The sequence below is a fragment of the Notechis scutatus genome, chromosome 14 (assembly GCF_049901735.1).
Source record: "Notechis scutatus isolate UNSWTSFEM ecotype Mainland chromosome 14, rNotScu1.2, whole genome shotgun sequence".
Classification (NCBI taxonomy): Eukaryota; Metazoa; Chordata; class Lepidosauria; order Squamata; family Elapidae; genus Notechis; species Notechis scutatus.
Window position 1 is genome coordinate 11,059,086 of NC_142022.1, and position 23,873 is coordinate 11,082,958.

Sequence of the window (23,873 nt, forward strand, 5' to 3'; positions counted from 1 at the left end):
CCCTTCTGTGCTGTGAAAGTGGGGCAGCACACTCATCTTTGGCAGGCAAGCTCTTCCCATCGCCAAGGGAACCTGGCGGCCTTGTGCCTCCGAATCTGCAGCCTGGGAAACGCAGAGGCTGCAGGCTGGCTGGCGGGGAGGGGTGGGAGCTGGAAAGAATGCCCTGGGAGGGGGGCTGGTCCCTCCCCCCCCCCTTCCCAAGCTGTGTAAATAAATGCTGCTGTGAAAGAGCGCCAAGTCCACCGCAGGGAAGGGACCCGAGAGACCCAGCCCCACAGGCTCTTTGGCATGTGTGTGTGTGTGTGTGTGTGTGTGTGTGTGTGTGTGTGTGTGCCTGTGAGAGAGAAGAGCTCGCTCCCTCCCTCCCTCTCCAGAGAACTCCTCCTCTGAGTTCTCTCCCCGAAGAGACCCTCTGCAAGGGGGGAGGGGGGGAGGTCTCTGGCCTCCGCGGTCTCCCCCCAGCCAAGAAAGCCAGTCTGGGTGCTGCTAACAACGAGCCTGCAGGGGCTCTGAGGGGCCACCCACTGCAGGGGCGGCAGGACTCCGCAGGGTCTGGGCAACTTTTCATCTTGCCTCCCTCGCAGTGTTGTTGCTGCCCAGTCAGAGTCAGATGCCTTTGGATACCGGTTCCTTTTGTGTTTGCTGCTCAGCTGGTGGCCACAGTCACACCTTGAGGCCATGAGTTCCACAGACAAAGGGTCCCGGCCGGCAGTTCCTGTTACAATCCACCGTCCTTTGAGGGCGGCCGCGACTGGGCCCTTCCGACTTTCGCTCCTCCTTCAAAGCCGCCACCCGCTTTGACCTATTTAGGGTCCCCGTGGACTTCGGAGTCTCTTGGCGGGCGTCTCTCGTTCCTGCAGGGGAGCAGCTGCCTTTGCGACGGCCTTTGGCGCCCCCGGGGGCCGCTGCACCGCTCAGAAGGGCTCCGCCGAACCGGGTATAGCGCCGAGCTCCGGTCTGTCCCCCGCCCACCCCCGCGCCTCATTCACCGTCCTCCGTCCGCCTTGGCCATTTGCCCCGGAGGGAGGGAAGGCGAGCGACGCCCGCCCTGCCAGCGCGACGTCCCTGGCCACGCACAGACCGACGGGGGCTCAGGGCAGCTTCGCGCGCGCACGCGACCCCGGGCTTTGCGGGCGGGCGCGCGGCGGAGGCGGAGGCGTGGCTAGTCGGCCGAGCCCCGCGTCTCCTGGGCCCCGCGGGCGAAGCGAGCCGCCGCCCCAGCCGCGCCGGGTAAGAGCCGTTGCGCGCGCGGCTGGGATCTCGGCGTCTCGGAGAGGGTCTCGCCGCGTCTCCGGCCAGCCATGGATGCTCCCGCGCGGGCTCCGAGCCGCCGCCGCCTCGGCTTCCTCCTCCTCCTCCTTCTCCCGCTGGCCGGTGCGTGGCAGGGCCGGTCGGGGCGCGGTGGGTCCTCCGGGGCGCGCGGGGCAGCGGGCGCGCGGCCGCGGCCGGCAGTAGCGGCGGGAAGGGCGGGCTGGTTGGCGGGCCGTGCAGGCCGGGAGAGGAAGGCGGCCTCGGTTCGCTCTCCAGCAGGCCCTGCGGGCCGGGCCGGCCGATTCCGGTGAGTCCCCGGAGGCGCTTTCCGCCTCCCTTCCCGGCCTCGGGATTGCGCCGCGACTTTTCCTGCCCCGCAGAGCGTGGAAGGATCGGCGTTGGAATCTGATCCCGGGCAAGGAGCGCAGCTGCCCGAGGCGCCTGGGAAGACTGAGCCTGCCCGGCCGAGATGCGGTGCTTTTGAGGGCTGCCGCTGGGCAGAAGGATGGGCGCCCCCCTCCCAGCCAGGATCGGCTGACCCCGTTCCTCCCCCAGGCCTCCCCGCACAGTCCGGCTTGCTGTGGCCTGCTGGGGAAGTCGGGGGTTCCTTCCATTGCCCAGTCCAGCTGCGATTTACCCCAGGCCCCCTGCAGCCTCCCATGCGTGTGTCCATTTCCCTGCACGAGCCCGGCTGGGGGGTTACCCAAGGGGGCTGCAAACGAAGCCTCTCCGGCTGGAGGCCCCGTGTGCCAGCCCTTGCCCCGTTGCTAGGTGCGGGTGGCAGCTCCAGGGAAGGGCAGGCCCTTTGCACCTGCCGTTCTCCCAGACTCCGGGCTCCCCGAGGACCCCGAGTTGGGCTTAATGAGGCTGTTACAAGATTAGGCCCTTTTCTCTCATTGGCTGCAGGGAGGCCTTGTGTGAGGGGCGGAGGGAGGATTCCTGGTTGGCCAGATGCGTGTCTGCCCCTCCAGGCCCCAGGATGGTGGGATGGGCGCCCTCCTCAGTTAGAGCCCTTCCTCAGCCAAGGCCCTCGGCCTCCTTTGCTTGGCTCATCGGTCACTCAGCTCAGAGCCACTTGGCTAACCCGCCTCCGTTGCCCACACAGCCCTCAGCGGTGCCAGGAAGGTCCACCTGCCCCCGGGGCCCTTGTACCGCGTGGAAGGCACGACCCTGGCCATTCCCTGCAACGTCTCCGAGTTTGAGGGTCCTTCCCTGCAGCAGTTTGAGTGGTTTCTGTATCGCCTCTCGGCTCCCGACATCTCCATCGGCATGGTCAGCACACGCGATCCCAACTTCCCTTACGCCGTTTTTGGGGCCCGAGTGCAGGCCGGCAACGTCTCCATCCTGCGTCTTCGGGGCAATGTTGTGGAACTGCGTGTCAGGGCAGTCCGGATGGAGGACACCGGGATCTACGAGTGCTACACGCCCACCACGGATTCCAAATACCAGGGCACCTATAGCGCTAAGGTGGAGGTCAGAGGTATGTCCGCCATCTCGATGCTGGCGGTTCAGCACAACCGGAGGGAGGAACGAGCAGGCCTGTTTCCTCTGCTCCTCTTCCTGCACTGTCACCCCAAGCTGCGTGGGGCAGGGTCCAGCCCCCAGGAACTGGCTGCGGACTGGCGGCTAGGGTCACTTGGGTGGAATCAAGGCTGGGGAAGAGGGAGAGGTCCTTGCTGGTCTGGCTCATCTTCCAGGGGGATGGTGGGGAGGGACTGTGGGGAACTGACAGCATCCCTTTCTCCCCCCCCGCAGTTATCCCGGACCAGCTCTCAGTCTCCGCTGCCCCTTCCTCTGGTGCGAAGCCCCCTTTCTGGGTCCAGGGGGCCATGGCTGCTCCCCCTCCCCAGGTGGTGCTTCTGGAGAGCCAGGACCTGCTGCTCACCTGCTCCGTGGCCAGCAGGACCCAGCAGCACACCCACCTCGCGGCCTCCTTCGCTGTCTCTGCACCCGGCAGTCCCCGGCTGCAGCAGGAGGTGATCGGGCTCCGGCGGGACTTTGCCCTGGAGGCAGCCGGGCGTTTTGCCCTGCGGCGCCTGGCCCGGGAGCTCTCCCTGGTCAAACTGGGTGACTGGAAGTACCAGATGGCACTGGACCGGCTCAGGCCAGAGGACTCCGGGACTTATCACTGCGCCGCCGGGGAGTGGATCCAGGACCCTGATGGCAGCTGGCAGCAGATCACTGAGAAACGGGTGGTACTGGCTGATGTCTCCGTTCAAAGCATAGGTGGGTTTGCTCCTCCCCCAAACACCCCTTTATAGCCTGGGGGGAGCCTCACGGAGCCCCCCTTCCACATTTCCCAAGGGGCCCCTCCCTCATCATCTTGTGGCCTTCCAACCTCAGAAGTGGCACCAGTTCCCTCCTGCCAGCGTCTCTCCCTTCACTCCACTCTGCCTGTTGGGCCTTGAGGCCACCCTGCTCTGGGGTTACCACGGGGAGCCGATCGGTGGGGTGGGGCACGTGTAGGACTGTCACGGACAGGGAGGGGCCGTGCTCTTCCACCTCTGAGCCCGTGACCCCCTTTTCTCCCTGCGCTTTGCTTCCAGCGAGCCAGCTCTCGGTGTCTGCTGGGCCCCCCAGCGCCCTGCTCAGCCCCGAGATTCCCTGGAGCTCTTCTGCAACATCTCCGGAACCCTGTCCTCCTCCTGCCCCACGTTGCCTTTGCGGTCAGCTGGGAGCTGAGGAAGGAGGCTGCCGGGGAGGGGCATCTGGTCGCCCGGCTGGAGGCCAGTGGAGGGCTTGTCCTGGGCCAGAACTACGCCAACCGCAACACGGGCACGAGGCACGTCTCCCTGCAGAAGCTGGACTCCCCTCTGGGCGCTTTCCGGCTGCGGATCGAGTCAGCCCAGCCGGTGGACGTGGGCTCGTACCACTGTGAGGTTCAGGCCTTTTCGCGGTCTCCGAGCGCAGAGTTTCGTCCATTGGCCACCCTGAGCTCTGAGGCGGTCAGCGTGGAGGTCAAGTCCCAAGGTAGCCCTTCCTCTTCCCCCACCGAGCTAACCTGAGCTGGCCTTTTGAGGCGGGGGCACATGAGGGCCAGCGGGGTTCTTGCCCACTTGAACTAATTTCCCAAGAAATGCGGAAAGGTTCCAGATTTGATGCAATGGGTGAGCCATTCCGGTTTTCTCTTGGGCTGGGATCTACAGAGATCAAATTCTCCCGGAGGCTGTAGAGCCTCTGGAACGTGGCGGAAGACTTAAGTAGCCATAATTTGAATCCGTGCAATCAGAAAAGAGAGATGGGTCATAATAATGACCCGCCAAATTCCAGAGGCCTCTATGGGCTGCCTTTCCCTAGTTAGATATTGTTGTGTTTGGGCCAAAAGGATTTTAGAAACACTCTTGTGCCCCACTTCAGTCACCGCTCAAATTTAGGGGTGGACTCCAAGGGCATTGAACCATGAACTTCTCTTGGTCTTGGATTCCCTGAGGCTTCCCCAGTGAAACAGAGCAGCCGGCTGGACTACCTTTTCAGCCGACCTTAAACATACGGTGGCAGAAAAGGAGCCTTTGCCTGCTTTTATTGAGGGAAGCAGAAGAACGGAAACGTTCCCCAGAGGCCATTCGTCTTCTCAGCACTGCCTGCCATCCCATAATTACGCGCATGATAATTCATGCCATGAATCTCTTAACTCTGGCTGAGCTCTCGCACCCGTGGGAGGTGGCAGGGGCTCCTGCCCTCTTCTCAGGCTGCCTCCTTCTCTCCACAGCGGTGGTGCTGGGGGCCGTGGCATGGCTGCCCTTGCCCACCCTCTACCGCGGCAACACAGCCGACGTCCGGTGCAACGTCTCTGTGGAATCGGCTCAGGACGTCCACCTGGCTCTCAGCTGGTGGGCAGAGCTGCCCCAGCCGGACTCCTCCCCGCTTGGGGTCCTCTTGGCCTCTGTGGACCGCGAGGGGGTGGCGCAGCTGGAGAGGCCGCCGTCTGGAGGGGCCCTGAGCGTGGATAAAGTGGGGCCGCAGAGCCACCGGTTGCGCCTGCACGCAGTCCAGCCCTCGGATGAAGGGGACTACCACTGCGCTGTGACCGCCTGGGTGCGCTCCCCTGACCGCAGCTGGTATCAGGCCGCCTCGGCCAAGTCCAACGTGGTCACTGTGTACCCGTATCCACTGGGTGAGTAGAGCCAGGCCATTTCGGCCCCGAGTCTCCCCCTGCTTGGGCCTCCCGCCAGGCCCTCCCCTGCGCGAGGGCTGATGCCTTCCTCCCCTTGCTTCCTCAGCCCTGGACACCCTCCTCCTCCCTCTGGCAGTTGGCATCTCCAGTGCCCTCCTTCTGGGGGTCTCCATCCTGGTCTCAGTCACCTGCTGCTTCATGGCCAGGCTGCGCAAGAGGTGAACGCCCAGCCGGGAGGCCAGAGGTGAGCAGGTCTCCCTGGGGGCTTCCTGAGAAGAGGGGCTCGCTCGGCTCGTTGTGGCAGGGCCATTTGCTGAGCCTGTCCAGGCAGCTCCAAGAGAGGGGGCTCCGTTGGAGGCAAGGTCCTAAACAAGCTCCTTCCGTGGCTTCGTGGCTTCCGGAGACGGTTCCAGGCAAGTTGCCAGAGGCTGCTTTCTGGGGGCACCGGGGGCGTAATTTAGGAGAGCCTCATCCAAGTGCCCCTCTCCCCCCAGGAGGTAGAGGGTGTTTCAGGTGTCTCTTCTTTCTGTGTCTCCCGTATAGCTTTGCAATCTTGCCGGTCCCCAAGATGCTTCCTTCTCAGCCAAATCTCTCTGCTCTGTCCCTCTTTCCACTTTGCCTGAGGAGGAGGAGGAGGAGGAGGAGGAGGAGGAGGAGGAGGAGGAGGAGGAGGAGGAGGAGATGGGCTTTCCTTCATCCCCCTCCCCTCCATTTGCAGGCCCTCCCCGCTGCTCTTCTTAACAACGTCGGTGGCTGCTTCCTGAAGCTCATCAAGGCAGCCGTGTCTTCTGGCTTCACCTGTTTGGACTCTGGCAGAGCCCGGCCGCATCCTCAGCGCTTTGGAAGGGCTGCCACAAGAGGGGGTGCAGGGCCCCTCCTTTATTTGAGCCAGGAAGGAGCGCCTCCTGTTTGCACGGGGTGCAGCCTTTCTCTCTTCTGTTGGAGGCTTCTGGAAGCTCTCTATGCCCCTCCCCCCCCCAGGGGGGGGCAACCAGAGGGAGTCATGGCCTCCTCCAAGAGAAGCTCCAGGTGTGAGAGGGATGCCTGCCTGCCCCGGAGTCTCACCTGGAGGCCTAGAACGATGGGCAGCCATCTTCCGTCACCCAGATTGTGCCCAATGAACCCCTTGAGGGATCAGGGGCACCCTTCCATCCCACGCCTGGCCTCCTAAGGACCTGAGGCCCCCCCTCCCCTGGCCCTTGGTTTCCTGGTGCCCAAGTTGCTGGCGGAGTCCCTGACGGGCACAGGGAGATGCCACAGCAACAGGCTGCACCCCAGCAGGGGACCCAGGCACCGTGGAGGCCGCCTAGCCAAAGGGCCAGAGCTGAGCGGCCAACATCTTTTGGCTTTTGAAGAAGAGCGGCTCTGTGTCCAGCGGCCAGGCCGTTTCCCTCCAGGGAGGCTTTGCTTCTGCCCCACTCTGCAAACGTCCCAGGCACTCAACCCCAGCAGGCACCTCTGGACTTCTCTAGGAACGCAGCGGTGCCACCAATGCAAGCAAGTCGTGTGCGTGCCACTTGTGTTGTGTTGCGTGTGAGTGTGTGCCCTTGGCTCCCCCTCCAAATTCTGTTGCCAGCAGGAAAGGCCAGGCTGTGCCCACAGCTCAGTGCTCGCCCAGAGAGTGGCTTTGGGCTCCTGGCATCCCTCGGGCATCTTCCGTCCATGCACTTCTGCCCTTCGCTCAGAGGGAAGAGGGCGAGACCTGCCCAGCCAGGAGCGTTGGATGGTGCTCACATTCAACTGGGGGGCGGGGTGGGGGTGGGGGAGAAGCTCTCAAACTTGAAAATAATGTTCATGGGGCCAAATGGGATTTTAATAAAAATGTGAAGAGTCACTTTAAGTTTTCTGTCAAGTTTTCTGAAGCCCCCAAAACAGGAGCCACAAGATCCTGCAGGTCGGGGAAGAGAGGCAGCTTCCAAACAGGCTGGCTGGGACCTGGGGGGCTGCAGCTCCTGGGCATCAAGAGGGCACCAGGGGAAAAACGGCCAAGCGGTATCTGAAGGGGCAGCTTTCGTCCTCCAAGGGGGGGCTGCCATTTGCTCACAGAGGCGTCTGGCACGAGGGAGTTGCTTGAACCCTCTGGGCCTAGAATTTCCTTGCAAGGGCTTTGGGGCCATGGGGGGAGGGCACCCAAACTGGCTCTTTGGCCTGATCTCTCTTGCTCTGGGGCCCCCTTGGGGGAGCTGCACTACCCTTCCCTGCCAGGAGCAAGAGGGGGCGCTGCAGAGCTGCAAAACCACCGCAGCTGTGAAAAGTGGCTCAAAATGCTTGACTGGCTTCTAGGAAATGCACCCCGCTCCCCTTGTTTTCCAGTGTAAACTCTCCTGTAAACCACCTACCTTTGCCAAAGGAGGCCAGTCTCCCAAAAGAACTGTCTGGTTTGGAGCATAAAATGCCGGGGGCTTTTGAGTTTCATAGGCAAATATATGCAGACACACAATTCCTTGCTTGCGCAGTAAGGTTTATTTCAAAACATGGAATGTCAATATACCTCTTAGTCCATATCCTAAATCAAGGAGCATTTTCTTGTCCTGTGGGGGAAACAGCCAGCCGTGCAGTGCTGGGTCTCGGGTCTGCTGGGCGGAAAAAACTCGCTAATCAAAGCAGCCTCTTTGGGGCCTCCCTCCCCGACTCTGGCAAAGGAGGCCTCCAGCCCCTCCCCAGGGCTTTGGGCTTTCCGCTGAGGCCACATTTCTCCCTACACCCCCCTGGGGATCTCCTGGTCTTTGGCAGGCCCAAAGCGAACTGTGCGGTGTTTTTTAAAAAAGTTGTCTAAATTGTGCAAAAGTGTGCCCACTTGGAAACCGCAGGGTCTCCCAGGGGGGGAGGGGGGCAAGGAGAGCAGCCAGAGCGTCCATGGTCCTCCCCGGTTGTCTTCACTGCCTCCTTGTTGGTGCAGCTGCCTCTTCACACCTTCCCTCGTTGTCCCCCAGTTGCCCCCTTGCTGTTCGGTGGTGGCCGTTTCTTCCCCTGGCAGGGCCAGGTCCAACTAGGGCTTGCATGGGAGACCCTCGGGGCTCGGCTGGGAAGCCCGGGAAGCAGGAAGGGCCAAAGCCCCCTCGGCCTTAGTGCGGAGAAAACCCAGGGGCCCATCTGTGGAGCCCCGCCTCCCTCCAAGGGCCTCGTCTTTCCTAGCAAGGGGCTGGACCCCCCTTGAATATGGTGTCCAGGGCCACATTGCCTCCTAATGGCTTCAGCTGCACTTCCAGGAGCAGCTTCTCGGTTGCACAGTCGGTGCTGACAACCCCCAAGGTCCAAACTGGCCGGAGGGCTTCACTTGCCCAGATGGCTCCCTGCCCCCTCTGGGCGCCTTGTGCCACAGCCCAGGCTTCCTGGCTTGTTCTGCCCGTCCAGCGGTCGCTCAGACCTTGGACTCGCTCTCGGTGCTGGTGAGGTTCCCGTTCCTCTCTTTGTCCGCCGTGTCCCCCTTCTCTGTCCCCTCCTCCACCTTCTCATCCAGCCGGCTGGGGATGGACCAGTAGAGGTGGGCATCCATGCGAGCTGCAGCCTCTGCCAGCTCCCGGGCGCTGCAGGTGGGGGTGGGCACCTCGAAGGTCTGGTGGAAGCTGTTGTAATCCACCTCGTAAAACCCATCCTCCAAGCTGAGGACCGACATGAAGCGATGTCCCCACAGGACCTCGTCCACCAGGTAGGAGCTCCGGGCTTGGCATGTCATCCCTGCAGGGGAAATCGGGGGCATTTGGGTAGGGGGAGCAGGACAAGGACAGTCAGCTGCCAGTTCGTATATATTGATTTCTATGTCACCCCAATTCTGCCTTCCTGCACCCACTGGGGAGGGCTCTTCTCTTGATACCCACCTGAGGCTGGGGGCTCTTCCTTGACGGAGGGTAGGAGTTCAGTGGGAAAACGGGCCACAGGCGACCACAGGCACGTGGCTAGGACTGGCTGGGGTGGGATGGGGACGACCAAGCCAAAACCCCTTCGCTTCACCTGAGCTGAAGTGGCTCCTTCCAAAATTGGTTCTGCACCCCTGGCCTCTTTGGGGAGCCCACAGGCCCCACCCACCTACCTGTGGCCTCCACCATCCCCTCCAGGATAACCACGATCTCAAACTCGTCCTTCTGCAGCTGCTCCTTGGACACCTCCCAGAAGGGGCTTTGCTGGTTGATCTCGTGGCTGATGATGAGTGGAGAGACGAGGAAGAGCCGGTCGTCACCTGTCTCGAAGCCCACGCTGATGTCCGTCTGGTTGAGGGGGATGAACTCCCCTTCTTGGGTCTGCTTGGACTTGATCAGCTTGGCCCGGATCGAGGCCTCCACGATGTGGGAGTTGCGCAGGTCGCCCACCCGGAACATGAGGCAGAGGTGGTCGTCCCGCAGCGAGATGACGGCGTGGGAAGAAAAGACCAGGGTCTCCGCCCGCTTGTTGGGCTGGGAGATCTTGACGAACATGCAGCCCACCATGAAGGCATTCACCATGGAGCCCAGGATGGCCTGCAGCAGGAGCAGCACGATGCCCTCGGGGCACTTGTCGGTGATGACCCGGTGCCCGTAGCCAATGGTGGTCTCGGTCTCGATGGAGAAGAGGAAGGCCGAGACGAAGCCGTTGAGGTTGTTGACGCAGGGGGTCCAGGCATCATCCCCCAGGTGGTCCAGGTCGCCCCGGCAGTAGGCGATGAACCACCAGATGAGGCCAAAGAAGAGCCAGGTGACCGCGTAGGCCAGGATGAAGACCAGCAGGCTGAAGCGCCACTTCAGGTCCACCAGAGTGGTGAAGATGTCGGTGAGATAGCGGTAGGTCTCCCGCACGTTCCCGTGCTGGACATTGCACTTGCCATCCTTCTCCACGTAGCGCTGGCGCCCACGCTTCTTCTCAGCCTTCTCGGGGCTCTCGCCCAGGCGCCGCAAGGCCGCCGACTTGCCTGGCTGTGAGGAAAGGGGCGCTTTGCCCTCAAAGACAGGGGTCTTGGGGATGGCAGGAAAAGCCGGGTTGTCCTTGGCCATCGTAGCACTGGGCAGCCTCCAGATCTGCAAGGAAAGCCAGGCCAGAGCCCCGAGTGAGGAAGGCGGCACAGCGGAAGGCCACAGACCGCACAGAGAAGGAATCTCCCTGGGGCAAAACTGAGGGTTACTAAGCTGCTTTGGGGAGCGGGTGGGCTGAAAAGAGGGGGGGTGACCCCATTTGGGGGTTGCCCACCTGGGACACAGAGCTTGAGAATTGAACCATGCTCCCAGGAGGCTTCTGGGTGTCTGCGGACTGAACTTTGCCCTTGGAAACACACACTCTGGGTTTTTGCAAAACACGGACTCATCAGCTGTCCATAAGTGTTGGCTTTGCACAATTGCAAGCAAACAGAGCACACAAGTGGACCCCACCCTTCACGGTGGTTTGAGAGTCCAGAGCAGAGGCAAACCCTGCCAGTGCCTGAGGGCCTGGGGAGGGGGTGTTTGCTCAGGAGCAGGCTAGACTGCTCTGCTGCAGGGCCGGCCCTTGCCACCACACTTCGTGCGAGGCCAGGAGGAGAAGCTAAGAAACTACCCAGATGGCCTCTTCTCCAATTAAGAGGCAGGCTATTTTTAAACAGTGCCCACACTGTGAAACCAGTTGAGGTTGCACCATTGAAATGAGCAAAGGTTCCCTGCGCTGTAAATATTCTCCAGGCTGCTTCCTTGGAAAGCAAGTGACCCTTGAGCCAGTCCAAAAGCTTCAGGGGGAGGGGGAAAGGGGGGGGTGGCTGGGTGGCAGGAACCGAGGAAAAGAGATTTCTTCCGCCCTCTTGAATCCAGGTTATCTAGAGACTCTGCTGGGTCACCGTTTCTGGACAGGCCAAAGGTTGAGCCCTGCTTTTAGACGAGCTTCTTGCGCTCGAAAGGCTGCTGGCTTTATAAAGTGGCCATTGGGCAAACCCTGGGAGGAGGAAGCGGGCAGGACTGCTGGGATGGGCCAGGTGGGCTGGAGTCTGTCTGAAGGAGACGGGGCAGCCTGCGAAATCTTTTTGGCTTCTCGTTGTTCAGGGACTGTAGAAGAGAAACGGCTTGGCCGCTGTGGGAACAAGGGCCCGTTCTCTGCCCTGACGGTGAAGTCCATTTCCATTTTTCCTGGACTGGGGGTGGGGGGAAACCTTCAGGAAGCCCTAGGTATCCCCCCTTTTCTCCCTCAAGGGCACGGGGTGAGTTGGCAGCTGCAGGTGTAAACTTGCTGAGTGACAGGCCTCCCTGCTCAGCCTCCATGCCACATGTTCTATCAGAGAAGGGGGACAGAAATCTGATTTCATTGGGGGGGGGCAGTTTGACTGCTCTGCAGGGCCCCCAACCTGAAACCCACTGCCAGGAAATCCATCCACTCCCTCAGGGGTTAGCTGGGCCACCTTGTCCCACCCCTGGAGGACACAGGCCCTGGGTGGGGGTGGGGTCCTACTGGCCACAGGGGTCCCACACATTCAACCCTTGGGCCAGGGGCTCACGGGACGACCCCTGTGCTGAGCTGAGCCTGCAGGAGTCCCAGGCCTGCCTCCACCTCCTAGCAGGCTCCAAACCTCTCTGGCTCCGGAGGCTCCTGAGTTGGCGTGAAATATCATTTATTTAGCCCACGGATGTTCTTATTAGGAACTAAGATGAATAGCAATAACCGTGTTGACATCCACAGGGAAGAGAATACCTGGCAAAGTTCATAGAGAGAGCTGCTGGTTTTTCTCAAGCACAACCTTGGCTTTTCCTCTTCCTGCTCCGCAAGCCCAACCCATGTTTTAGATTAATAATACGGGGGAGCGCACCTATATTCAAATCCCCTCCCCCAAATTTGACCAAAGACGGCCTATCCAGCAGGACTGCTATTCTAGTGAAGGAGGCGCCAGAACTCCGCTCTGCCCTGATTCCTGAAAAGAAGGCCCCATCGAATTGGGGGACCTCAGAAGCCCCCGGAAGAGGAAGGATGGACACGCAAGGGCCCCCTCCGCCCGGACAGAGCCGCCGGGGACCCCCACCTCCCCACCCCCACTGCCCCGACCGGGCCAGCCCTGGGCTGGAGCTGTCCTCACCTGGTGGTGCTGAAATGGCTCCGCGCTCCGGACTGGGCGATTGCAGCAGCTCCGCCTCGCACACTCATCTCGTCCGCCGCCCGCAGGACATCCCTGGCTGGGGGTGAAGCCCAGACCAGACGCCCGGGCCCGCTTCCTCCTCCTCCTCCTCCTCCTCGACTTCCTCCTAAATTTAGCTCATCTCTGAGCCCGATCTCTCTTCCTCTCCCTCCCTCCCGATGTGTGTGTCATCTACCCCCTTCCCAGGCGCCCTTTCTTCCCTACCGTCACCAAGGCAACTGCTCTGAACGTCCTCCGGCTGGGATGCTGAATTGCACGGGGATGCGCATGAAAGCCTGCGGTGCACAGATCCCTCGACCAGAAGGCAGTGGAGGGGAGCAGGGTCCTTGCTGGCAACTAAGGGTCTCAACTACACCTCCAGACCCATGTTTCCCAGCAGAGGTCCCTGCGGGCGGAAGCAGAAAGGAAGCTGATTCAACTTCCATGGCTTTTTGGTTTTGGGGTTTTTTGTTTTGGATCTGGGGAGGTGAGACAGTGAGCTCCAGAGGAAACGGATGTTCCTCGGCCCCTGGGCCAGGGGCCTTTCATGACTGCAACCTTCTCTCTCCCACCTCAGGCAGGAGATCTGCGGGGGGTGGGGGGAGAGAATCTTCCTTGCAGGACCCTCACAAAGCAAAGAAGGAGGGTCGACCTGTGTTGGAAGCGATGCCAACTTTTGACCCAGACCAGGGATTGTCAGCTGAAAACTTGCCTACCCCAAGGGGAGGCTGGGCTGTTCAGGGGCCCATTGCCCAAATTGTGGGGGATATACTTAGGGGTCCTTGCTGAAGAGGACACCGACTCAGCACTGCCCTAGAGTTCCCAGTTAGCCTGGGCTGATCCTGAAAAACTTAGTGGAATTGGATCCGGTGAAGGCTTGGATAGGAGAGCACTGGTAAATCCCATGGATGAGAGCTTGCCTGAGAAGTCGAGAAAGGGCTCAAGAAAAAGGAATGACGCTTCCCCTCCTTTTGCTTCCCAATTTAAAGGAGATTCACTGGAAGCGTTTGATTCCTGTCCACAGAGGTGTTCAGGCACGGAAACCCAGTGCGATGGCCCCAGCCAGCATCCTGGGCTGCCTGCGCGTAAAATGTTTCCTATGACCAAGGCAGGAAAAGGCCTCCCTGAACACCCAAAGGGTCTCTGGTGCTGTGCAGAGCAAGGGAGGGAGAAGGAGGAGTCCAGCTGCGCCTATGAGGCAGAGAACATCAGGATCCAATGGCTTAGCGGCCAGTTGCAAGATGGGCAGAACCTGTGGGAGAAGCTGGCAAAGGGGAAACACATCGGGAATGCCCCAACCCCCTCCCCACCAATGAAGCCACGCTTCTGGCTCAGACCTTGGCGGGGTGCATTTGTGGAACCGGCTTGGGGGTCACAGACCACTCCGGTCAAAGGGTTCCTGCTAACGGAGGCCTGCTCGGCTTCGGCTATGCAGAACCACCGGCCTGTTTTCTGCTTGGCATTTTTTCCAACAGTACCAGAATAATCCGAAAAGAAAAAGAAACGAAGAAGGAAACAAGAAGCAGATTTAGCTTAGAAACAAGAGACCTTTGAAAAGAGGAGGGTTTTGCCTGAAAGAAGATTGGGAAGAAAGGATCGAGGTCCATTGCATTCATTTTCTAGAACGAGAAAAGGAACCGGAGCTCCTGAAAACGTGGAAGGAAGTCCCCCCCCAGAAAAGGTCAGGCGCAGCTGCTGCCTTGCCTTCTCACCCCCGCAGTTCCCTGCTTGACAGGCAGAGGGCGCAGGAACCTGCTGAGGGCCTGGAAGGGCTCCCAAGCGCTGAGACCTGCAGCCTCCGGCCAGGGCAGTGGCCCCTGGGGCTCCCTCTGCTGCAGACTAGGCAAGGAGCGGACGTGGGAGCCCCCTGCCCCTGAAGGTGGGTGGGCGCTTCATCCGGGCCAGGGGCTGCGCGCAGGGAGGGCGCTCCCGGGCAAGTCCAGCTCCTCTCTGCACTGGAGGTCGGGGGACGGAGCACAGAGGAGAAGCAAGCAGAGCCCTGCCTGGTTTAACCCAGAGAGCGCAGGGGTCCGGGGACCCCGCCCACCCCCCACCCCCTGCACAGATGAATACAGCCACCCGGTGGGGCGGCCGCCTGCCCCATTTCATCCCCAGCAAAAAAGCCTGGACAGAGGTGGGCGACCCCTGCAGGCAGAGGGCGAGTGGCTTTTAAAACCTATTGGCCTCCCGTCGCCCTGCATGGCCACTGCCCGCTTTGCCTTGTGACCCTTAGCCTGGATGGAGAGCCTTGGTTTCCAGCTCATTAACTTTCTACTCAACCTCTAACCCCGGAGAAGGCAGGGGGCTCCCCCCTCCCCTCCCCTCTGGTCCACGGCCGAATTCTCTCTCCCTCCTTGCTCCTGCTGGTCCCTCTTTCCTTTCTTTTGAGCGCTCCACTTTTCCTCCTCCTCCTCCTCCTCCTCCTCCTCCTGCTTCTCCATTCTCCACAATTCCTGGCAAGGCTCTCGTCTGATAGGCCGGCTAAGGACGTCAGTCGCCTCCCTCGGCTGCCCCCTCCTTTAAAAAAATAATCCTTTCATTCACTTGAAGTTGAACAAACTTTTGTCAGCCGTGGAGAGGGGGAAAAGGAGGCATAAAATCCATGCTCCCCCATCAGCCTTGCAGAGCGCCTCACCCGTCTTCCCCACGGTCTGCGCAGCCTTGCAGCCTCTGCCTCTCCAGCCCTGTGGGGAGAAAGCGTCGCCCGGGGTCAGCCGGGAAAACAGGGGAGCGGACTCCTTCCTGGTCAGGCGAAAGGCGCTGAGAAAAGGTCGCCTGGAGGTGAAGGTCCCCCGTTTGCAGTCCAAGCCTTCTCCAAGCTCAAGGTAAGGCAGTCCAACCTTGGACGTGGGAGGTTCAAAATGTGCCCCCATGGGTCGGGGCCCCTCTTGCTGGCATATCTGATGGGGGGGGGATGCAGGAGACGAGGGGGGGTTGCTCAGGAGCCCCTTCTGGCGTTTCAGCAGGTGAGGGGGAGGGAGGCCACCTGCATTCTTAGACAGTCGTAGCAACCTCTGCCTGCCCGACTCTCCTCCGCCGGGGACAAATGGCCCTTCAGGAGAATCCAGTCCTCCCAGGGTTTCGGACCCCCCTCCCTGAGGGAGAACACACAGCCATGGAGGTGGGCTGTTCCAGGTGGGAAACCCAGGGGAATCTCAGTGCCCCAGTTCGCTGTCTGGGGATAGACAGGAAGAGGGTCTTCCCACCCTGCTGGGCTTTCCCCAAAAGTAGGAGACCGAAAACCTCCAGGGGTGCCGAAAGGAGACATTTTGGGGCTGAACTCCAGGTCTGGGTTGGGGACCCTTTCTGGAAGAGGAGGGGGGCTGTGGCCCTCCCTCCAAAGGGGAAGAAAACAGGGGCGTTGGGTGGAAGGAAGGTGGTAGAGGGAGGATTTGGGCAGGCAGGGAAGTCCAGGCAGCCCTTCCCACCCGGGTGCTCTGCCCTTCCCAAGGGATGCCCCGACCCTCCCAGCCTGCCCCCCCCCTTCCCTAGAAACCCCCCAGGTGGGCCAGTCAGGCACTCGCTCGCTCGCTGCCTGGCTGGTCGTCCTGAAATGTCTTGTCTTTCTCTTCTGGCAACCAAACTTCCCGTTCCCGGAGACCGTTCCTGACATTTCTCCTTCTTTGGGAAGGAAGATTTCTTCCCCTGTCAGCCTTCGGAGGTGAGGCTGAGTCCTGAGGCCACGTTCTTTTCCTGGGACCAATGTTGTGGCCTGAAGACGGACGACTCCGTGCTTTCGTTCCGCTTTGCCAGGGCAAAGGTTGTGGCGGGCAGAGCCAGGATGCCAAGGCCAGGAGTTTCTAGGTTGGGTATATCGGAGTGTTTCCTCTCCTTGCTGAAGTGAGGGGAAGCTACCGGGGGTGGGGGTGCGGGGGGGCTTGGTTTTCTTGTGGATCTCCTGCCTGACTTTAGGGGAAGCTAAGATCATTGGAACGTTTGTGGAAGCCTTGTGTAAACGACCGGTTGGCCCGAGCGCAGAAGCCCCCACTCTAAGAGAGCAGTGGAGATGTGCAGCGGAGTCTGGAGCTGAGCTGAAGAGGAACAGAGAGACGTTGCAAACTTGGCTCTTCCTGGCCCTCCTGCAGGGGGGGGAATCCAAGCCCCCCACATCACACTTGGCAAGCAGAGAGGCGCAGGAGGCAAGGGCCTGGCTGAGCCCCCTGTGCTGGCAGTGAGCTGGGGGTCAGAACAGGTGAATCCCAGGGGGGTGCCATGGACACGGCCCGAGGAGCTCCGGTGGCAGGACTCATGCCCGCTGGGGTGGCCAGGAGAGGAGGGAAGGGGAGCCAAGCCAGAGAAGGCCGTGGCTCCCCCTCGCATACTAACGAGCTGGCCTTCTCAAAGCGCTTTTTGTCTCCTGGAAGCTCCATTCAGGCCTTCTCCTGGGGGGCAGACAATGGGGCTTCTGTCTTGCCTGCTCTTCTTACCAAACAGTCAAATGCTTTCAGTCCCCCCCACACCTCCTCCCCCTCCCCACAAGCCTGGCCGGATCCTGGGCAACTGAGCTTGGCGGTTTCCAACATCTGCTGCCTGCAGAGGTCCAGTGGGGAGCCTCGGCCCATGTTTCCCTTCCCTCCTGGGCAGCTGAGCATGATGGGAATGGTTATCCCAGGCTGCCAAATTTCCACAGGGCCAGCATGGCTGCAAGAGTGGCTGGGAAGCAAAGGGTGAGCCATTCGGATGCAATCCCCGCCAGATCGTTGTTCAGCCCAGCCTCTACCAAGAGGTCAAGGGACGCCGGCTGGCCTTTTATTTTTATTTTTATTTATTTTTTGTCAAGCAATTATTAGATAACAGGTATAAGTATAAACATGGTTATGAACGCATGAAATGGATGCTTATAAGAAAAATAAAAAGAAACAATAGGACAGGGACGGTAGGCACGTTGGTGCACTTATGCACGCCCGCTACAGACCTCTTAGGAAAGGAGTGAGGTCTAAGGTTAAAGTTTTTGGGGTTTGGGGAAGAAACCACAGAGTCAGGTAGAGGATTCCAGACATTGACCACTGTTGCTGAAGTCCTATTTCCTACAATCAAGTTTGGTGCGGTTTACCTTGAGTTTGTATCTATTGTGTGCTCTTGTATTGTTATGGTTGAAGCTGAAGTATTCATTGACAGGTAGGACATTGCAATGTATGATTTTATGTACTATACTTAGATCGGACTGAAGTCGTTGTAGTTCTACGTTGTCTAGGTCTGGAATTTCAAGTCTGGTGGCCTAAGGGATTCTGCAACAAGTATGCCCCACTTCAGCTCCCGGTGGATCCCCTGCCCTGGCCAGAGCCCTCGAAGCCCAAACACAAGTTTTAACAAGCTGCTGCTTGTTCTGAGTGCCACCCGGCTGCCCTGGAGGGAGAAATGTCTCTGCAGCACCAGCCTTTAAGACAAGCCTAGTTTACAGTTTAACCACATTTGCTGAAGGTGAGGAAGGGGCTGCCGCCTTGGCTCACCAGCCTTCGGAAGGCATACCTTTCTGGGTGCCCCTTTCAGCAGGAGGGGCGGAGTGGCCCCCCTCTTCCTCAGATGAAACCCAATAGGAAGGAGGAAGCCGCCTGGAGCCTCCAAAGGAGGCTGGTTCCCTGGTTCCGCAGAGAGGCCGGGCCCCTTCCACATCCATCTCTCTGAGGATCCCGGCTGCCCCAAAAACAGGGCCAGGCCCTTCACTTGCAACCCAGATCTGGGGCAGCCAGAACCCCAGGCAGAAGGCAATCTTCGGGAGTTAAGCCCTGGCCAGGTTTTCCAGAGGAAAAATAGTTATATATTATGTTCTCCTTGTAAAACAGGCTGTAAACTTTTACAGGCTGTGGCAGCATTGTTCCCTGCCTAATGAATGCAGGCTGAAGCACATGGAGTTAATGTTTAATGTTGCCGAGATGTTAACAGCAGCCACTTAGGGGCCTTTTGAGGGACCGCTCTGGGCCATGGGGGGGGGCAGATGGGGGGAGGGCGAGAGTGAGAAGGAACTGTTTAGGGGAGAAAAGAAAGGCAGCATTTCAACAGGTGCAGTTTCATGGCATCTGGCAAATAGCACCCTCTGTATATGCCCACTGGGTCCTTCTGGGAAACCTGGAAGATTAGGACTCAAGAGGGGGGTTGCTGGGGGGGGGGCGGGAAAGACTACGGAGGCTGCCATGTCCACAGATTGATGCTGCAGTCCCAGATGCCCCAGAGGGGCATCCTGCTTTACGCAATGTTTAACACGAGTAAACTTCAAGACCAGGTTCATCCTGGAACCACAACTGCAGTTTGCCAAGCTCCCTCCTTTCAGTCACAGAATTTGGCTCCATTCCCACAGTGCACATAGTTGTGTGCCTGGATGACACGGTTTTCCAGGTTGGCCAAACTTCCAAACTTTGCCAGTGGTGCAACTGCCACAATAGCCCTTTCTGTGAGAAAAACAGCCTCCCCCACCCTTCCCTTGAACCCAGAGCCAGATCCATTCCCACATGCAGAGCCAACTCTGCCTAGCACGGCTCCCTGAGCAGCGTGTGACTTAGAGCATGCCAGCCTTTGGCTTCTGCCCCCATGTAGAAGTCAGGCAGCTGTGGGGTAATACATTGGAAGAGCCCCCCCCGACCTCCTCCCCGTTTCTTCTTCCGGGAGCTGGAGACCCCGACGGGCATCTGCTTCCAAGGAGGCTGGGCTGCCTCCCCTCGGCCTGAGAGGTTACGGAGGGACCTGCGGGGGCCACCAAGCAGAGGAAGAGACCCCACAGGGCGGCAGACAGCCATGGCCTCTGATGGAGGCTGGCCAGGGAGCCCAGAGGGGAAGCCACGAAAGGAAGCGGGCGGAGGGACTGGCGGCTGGTTCCCCTCGGCCCAGAGCCGAGGGTCCAAAGCGAGGGAAGGTCTCTTGGAAGAGCAGGCTCTCCCTTTGGGGGCAGTTCGGGGGCTGCCCTGGCAAGAGGCAGCTGCTTCTTCACTCTCAGAAGTGGGGCAGCTGCTGAAGCCCACAGCCGTTCTGGCCAAGGGACGGGGGAGGTCTCTGGGCCAGGGCTGCAGGAAAGGCAGAGGCCCCCTGGGGCCCACCGAGGGTGCCGCTTTCCTCCCTCCATGGAAACGGTGGGGGGACAGGGATTCATTTCTTTTGCTGGGAACAGGATTAAAAGGGGGCAGAGCTGGAAGGATGGACAATTACTCCATGGACAACCTACTCTGTGTTTGTGTGTGTGTGTGTGTGTGTGTGTGTGTGTGTGTGTGTGAGAGAGAGAGAGAGAGAGAGAGAGAGAGAGAGAGAGAGAGAGAGAGAGAGAGTTGAGTTGGCCTCCTTGTCCTCCCCCCCAGTTCATTGGGTTTCACATGCAGGGAAGGGAGGAGGGGGGGCGCCCATCAAGCAGGGGCCTCTGGAGGGCTGCAGCCTGGTCAAGAGGAAGGGGGCTCATGGGCCTTGCTTGACCACAGGGCAGGAGGCCTTAGGGCAAGGCTGGGAGGTCCCTTGGACTCCAGCTCTCCCTTGGCCCTGCCTTAAGGGGCATCCAAGGAGCTTTCATCCAAGGACCTTCCCTGTGAGAATCCGCTCCCCGCTTTCTTTCAGTCAATCGCATCCTGTTTCCTTCAGCAGCCAATGGGCGACACACAGGCTAACAAGCAGCAACTAACTCAGGAGTGCAAAAATGAAGTGAAGCTGCTAGGAACCCCTAGGACTGTAAGCTAGGGGGCTGCGGGGTGACAGGAAGGGGGTCAAGAGCCCCTCAAGGAAACCAGAAGACTGTAGAACTGAGGAAGAATGGGGGGGGGGGGCACCAGAAGTGCCATTCCATGGGACAAAGGTTGTGGAGGTGGAGGGCTCCTTTGTGGTTCATCCCAAACTCAGATGCGATTCCCCCGCCTTGAATCCCTCTGGCCTGATCACCCCCTTACCTGTCCCTCTTTCCACTTGCTCTCTCCTCTGCCCAGATGACCTCGGCCACCAAGGTGTACTACAGCCAGACCACCCAAACCGACAGCCACCCCCTGATTGGCCCGGCGCTGCGGAAAAGGCGGGTCATGACCAAAGACGGGCGGAGTAACGTGCGCATGGAGCACATCGCGGACAAGCGCTTCCTGTACCTGAAGGACCTCTGGACGACCTTCATCGACATGCAGTGGCGCTACAAGCTGGTCCTCTTCTCGGCCTCCTTTGCCGGCACCTGGTTCCTCTTCGGGGTGGTCTGGTACCTGGTGGCGCTGCTGCACGGGGACCTGCTGGAGTTCGACCCTCCCGCCAACCACACGCCATGCGTCATGCAGGTGCACACGCTGACCGGGGCCTTCCTCTTCTCCCTGGAGTCCCAGACCACCATCGGCTACGGCTTCCGCTACATCAGCGAGGAATGCCCGCTGGCCATCGTCCTGCTCATCAGCCAGCTGGTCCTCACCACCATCATGGAGATCTTCATCACTGGCACCTTCCTGGCCAAGATCGCCCGACCCAAAAAGCGGGCGGAGACCATCAAGTTCAGCCGGAGCGCCGTGGTGGCTCAGCACGATGGTAAGACCTGCCTGATGATCCGGGTGGCCAACATGCGGAAGAGCCTCCTGATCGGCTGCCAGGTGACAGGGAAGCTCCTGCAGACCCACCTGACCAAAGAGGGGGAGAACGTCCAGCTGAACCAGGTCAACGTGGACTTCCAAGTGGACACGTCTTCCGACAGCCCCTTCCTCATCTTGCCCCTCACCTTCTACCACGTGGTGAACGAGCGCAGCCCCTTCCGGGACCTGGCCCTGCGCACCGGAGAAGGTGACTTCGAGCTGGTGGTCATCCTCAGCGGCACCGTCGAGTCCACCAGCGCCACCTGCCAGGTGCGCACCTCCTACCTGCCCGAGGAGATCCTGTGGGGTTACGAGTTCACTCCGGTCATCTCTCTCTCAGCCAGCGGGAAGTACGTGGCCGACTTCAGCTTCTTTGAGCAAGTGATCAAGGTGGCCCCTCCGTGCTGCCTCCAGGAAACCGCACGGCTCGGGACCCCGAGAAACTGAAGCTGGAGGAATCCTTCCGGGAGAAAGCCGAGCGGGAAAGCGTCCCGCTGAGCGTGCGGATCAGCAACGTTTGAGTCCCCCTGGGGAACCGGCCTCTCATAGCTTCTAGGCGTCTGACGCAGCCTCCCCCCATCCCTCCTTCCCTGGCCGGGGTGCCCCCTGCTCTCCTGCCAGCCTCTTCAGCTGCAGAGGGGGCAGCGGCTCCCCCAAAGAGAAGGCAGCGCCCAAGAAAAGGAACTCTTCCGCCCCCTGTGCGCTTCTATTTTGCCCCCTTCCTCAGACCAGGCAGAGACGGAGGCCGGGCTCACAAGGACAGCCAAACGCACCACCAGGGAGACAGGCCTGAGAGTGGCCGTGGCTGAGGCCCCCTGCGAGGGAGGCTTCCGTGGACGCAGCTCTGCTCTGGCCACATTGGGTCATGGGATCCCCAAGCCGCAGGTGGCTGGAGCCTTGAGGAGGACCCGTGAGGGTCCCAGCCTCTGCACGCGCACACACACACACACACACACACACACACACACACACCCTGCGTGATCACAGCTGCCGTTTTTGTGTTGTTACTGTAAACCATCAAAATGCTGCACCTTTTAAACCCAAGAAGGCGAGGCAGCTGCCCAGAGCAAGGGGGCCCTCCAAGAGCAGCTGGGAAGAAAAATAAGAGTGGGAAGGAGAAAGCAGGAGAAGAAGAGGCTGTCAGCTGGGGGAACCCACTGGATTCCAAGCTAGTTCAAAATCAGCTGGTGGGGCCTTTTCCTCAAGCTCCATCCGTCTCATTTTCATCCGGCCAAACCCAGCCCAAGTATTTTCTTTCAAAAGGTAGGATATTTCAGCAAATGTAGAAGGGAAACTGAGGCACGAAATGTTTCATGGACTTTGAAGCTAAAATAATCCTGCCTGTTTTCAGGTTGCCTGATCAAGGGGGAACCTGCCAGCTCCCCAAACTGTGCCAGAAAAAAAAATCTGCTCGGGAGAGAAGGAGTCACTTTGGGCACACACTGCCTGCAGATGGATGCCCACTGCAGTCAAGGTTGCCCTGAAATTTTGTCCCCCCCCTGCCCCCCAGGAGAGCCCGCCCGCCTGCCTCTCCAGTTGAGCCTGTTGAGGTCTTCCAAGGGTCTTGGAGCTGGAGGAGCGAGGCGAGGCGTGGGAACCTCCGGTCTGCAGCAGCCACTGACAGTGGGATCGATTGGGCGGTGGGCCGGGGAGTGGGGGGGCTCAACCCTGCTGTTCTGCGCAGGAGTCAAGCTGGCCTGGCCTGGATGGTTTCTGATGGGAACAGAAGAGTCCAAACTGGTGTTTTGCACATCAAGAAAGAGGGAGAACGTAGCTTCCTCTTGGGACATAAATGTCTACTATGATATTTATATGTTTATTTATATAAATGATCTATATGTTGGTACTCGTAAAAAAAAAACAGAAAGCAAAGAAGAAAGGAGCGAAGGAGTGATGTTGCACTTTGTCAAAAACGAGTTAAAGAGCAGACACAATGCTGTCAGCACCAAAAAGGAAGTTCATCAGAGATTACACTGCAGTCCTCATCCCTTTCTCCCACAGCTTTAAATTTTTAACACAAAATTAGCAGTTCCTGAGACTTCCTTCCTTCCTTTCCTTTGTTTTTTCTTTTCCTTTTTTAAGTTTGCAGCCTGGACCTATACCTAACAGATAGCACTTCATAGGTAGTTTGAAATGCTTTGACCTAAAATCCTCGTTCCTGGCTTGCACATGAATTTCGGCTAGAAAATGAATTGCGACTCCTCTCCCTGAATTTCACAGAATCATCCTTCGGTCTGTTTTCCTCCAAGCCCCATGGCATCCATAGGCAAACGCCGGGCAAATGCAGACCTGGAGATTTGGAGAGACCAGCTGGATCAGTACTTGCCATTCAAATCCATTTGGATCTAATGGAGATCAGGCCTTAAAGTTTTGGGAGACACGAAGAGGGAGAAGGAGGTTAATTCTTCTTCCTTTCTAAACCCAGGGTTAGAAAGGGCCAGGTGTCCTCCTCCCCATAGGAGGAAAGGGCCTCCTCGGGTGAGGCTGGTCCCACCAAATTTGCAGGCCTCGAATAAAGAAAGAACACGTTTGTTTGTTTGTTTTTGGAAACAAAGATGCTGCACAGAATAGAGGGGGGGTTCCCAGTGTTTCTTCCAGAGAGTTGGGGGTTCAGGCACGCAGACAGGAAAACAAAAAGGGAACTTTCTAACTTAGGAACAAGAACTAGGATGGTGCAATGCAAGAACTAGGGTGGTGCAATACACCTCTCCAGTGTGCATTCATGGCCCTGAGGAGCCAGGCCAGCTGCAGGGTTCCGCACAAGGGTCCCTCCCAGCCTCTCAGAAGGAGGAAGAAGCACCCGGGGTGGCAGCCCAGCTGATGCCCTGCCTGTCCCAGGCCAGCCGTCCACAAACACACCCAGATGGGTTGCAAACTTTCCTGAGAGGGGGGTGGGAAGCAAATAAACAAGGGGCAAAGGGAAGGTTTCCTGGGCAGAGTCCAAGCTGGCCATAACCTGTGA

General features: G+C 59.4%; 3 protein-coding genes across 3 annotated transcripts; 2 read left to right on the forward strand and 1 right to left on the reverse strand.

Moving 5' to 3' along the window:
* The first annotated feature begins 1,120 nt into the window (after window positions 1-1,120).
* Window positions 1,121-7,197, forward strand: IGSF8 (immunoglobulin superfamily member 8). Its single transcript, XM_087943596.1, is given in 9 exon segments — window positions 1,121-1,374; window positions 2,357-2,731; window positions 3,007-3,477; window positions 3,798-3,845; window positions 3,848-3,880; window positions 3,883-4,221; window positions 4,961-5,365; window positions 5,472-5,609; window positions 5,909-7,197. Coding segments are annotated over 8 exon segments (1,860 nt in total). The 5' UTR covers window positions 1,121-1,301; the 3' UTR covers window positions 5,588-5,609; window positions 5,909-7,197.
* A 1,471-nt stretch (window positions 7,198-8,668) lies between these two features.
* Window positions 8,669-12,965, reverse strand: KCNJ9 (potassium inwardly rectifying channel subfamily J member 9). The gene is made up of 3 exons (XM_026685986.2): window positions 12,363-12,965; window positions 9,396-10,353; window positions 8,669-9,043 (listed from the first exon to the last, which is right to left on the reverse strand). Exons 2-3 carry the CDS (start codon window positions 10,327-10,329, stop codon window positions 8,727-8,729), a joined length of 1,251 nt encoding a protein of 416 aa, XP_026541771.1. The 5' UTR covers window positions 10,330-10,353; window positions 12,363-12,965; the 3' UTR covers window positions 8,669-8,726.
* Window positions 12,966-15,167: 2,202 nt separating this feature from the next.
* On the forward strand, window positions 15,168-22,157 carry KCNJ10 (potassium inwardly rectifying channel subfamily J member 10). Its single transcript, XM_087943597.1, is given in 3 exon segments — window positions 15,168-15,226; window positions 20,297-21,325; window positions 21,328-22,157. Coding segments are annotated over 2 exon segments (1,134 nt in total). The 5' UTR covers window positions 15,168-15,226; the 3' UTR covers window positions 21,433-22,157.
* Window positions 22,158-23,873: the final 1,716 nt, after the last annotated feature.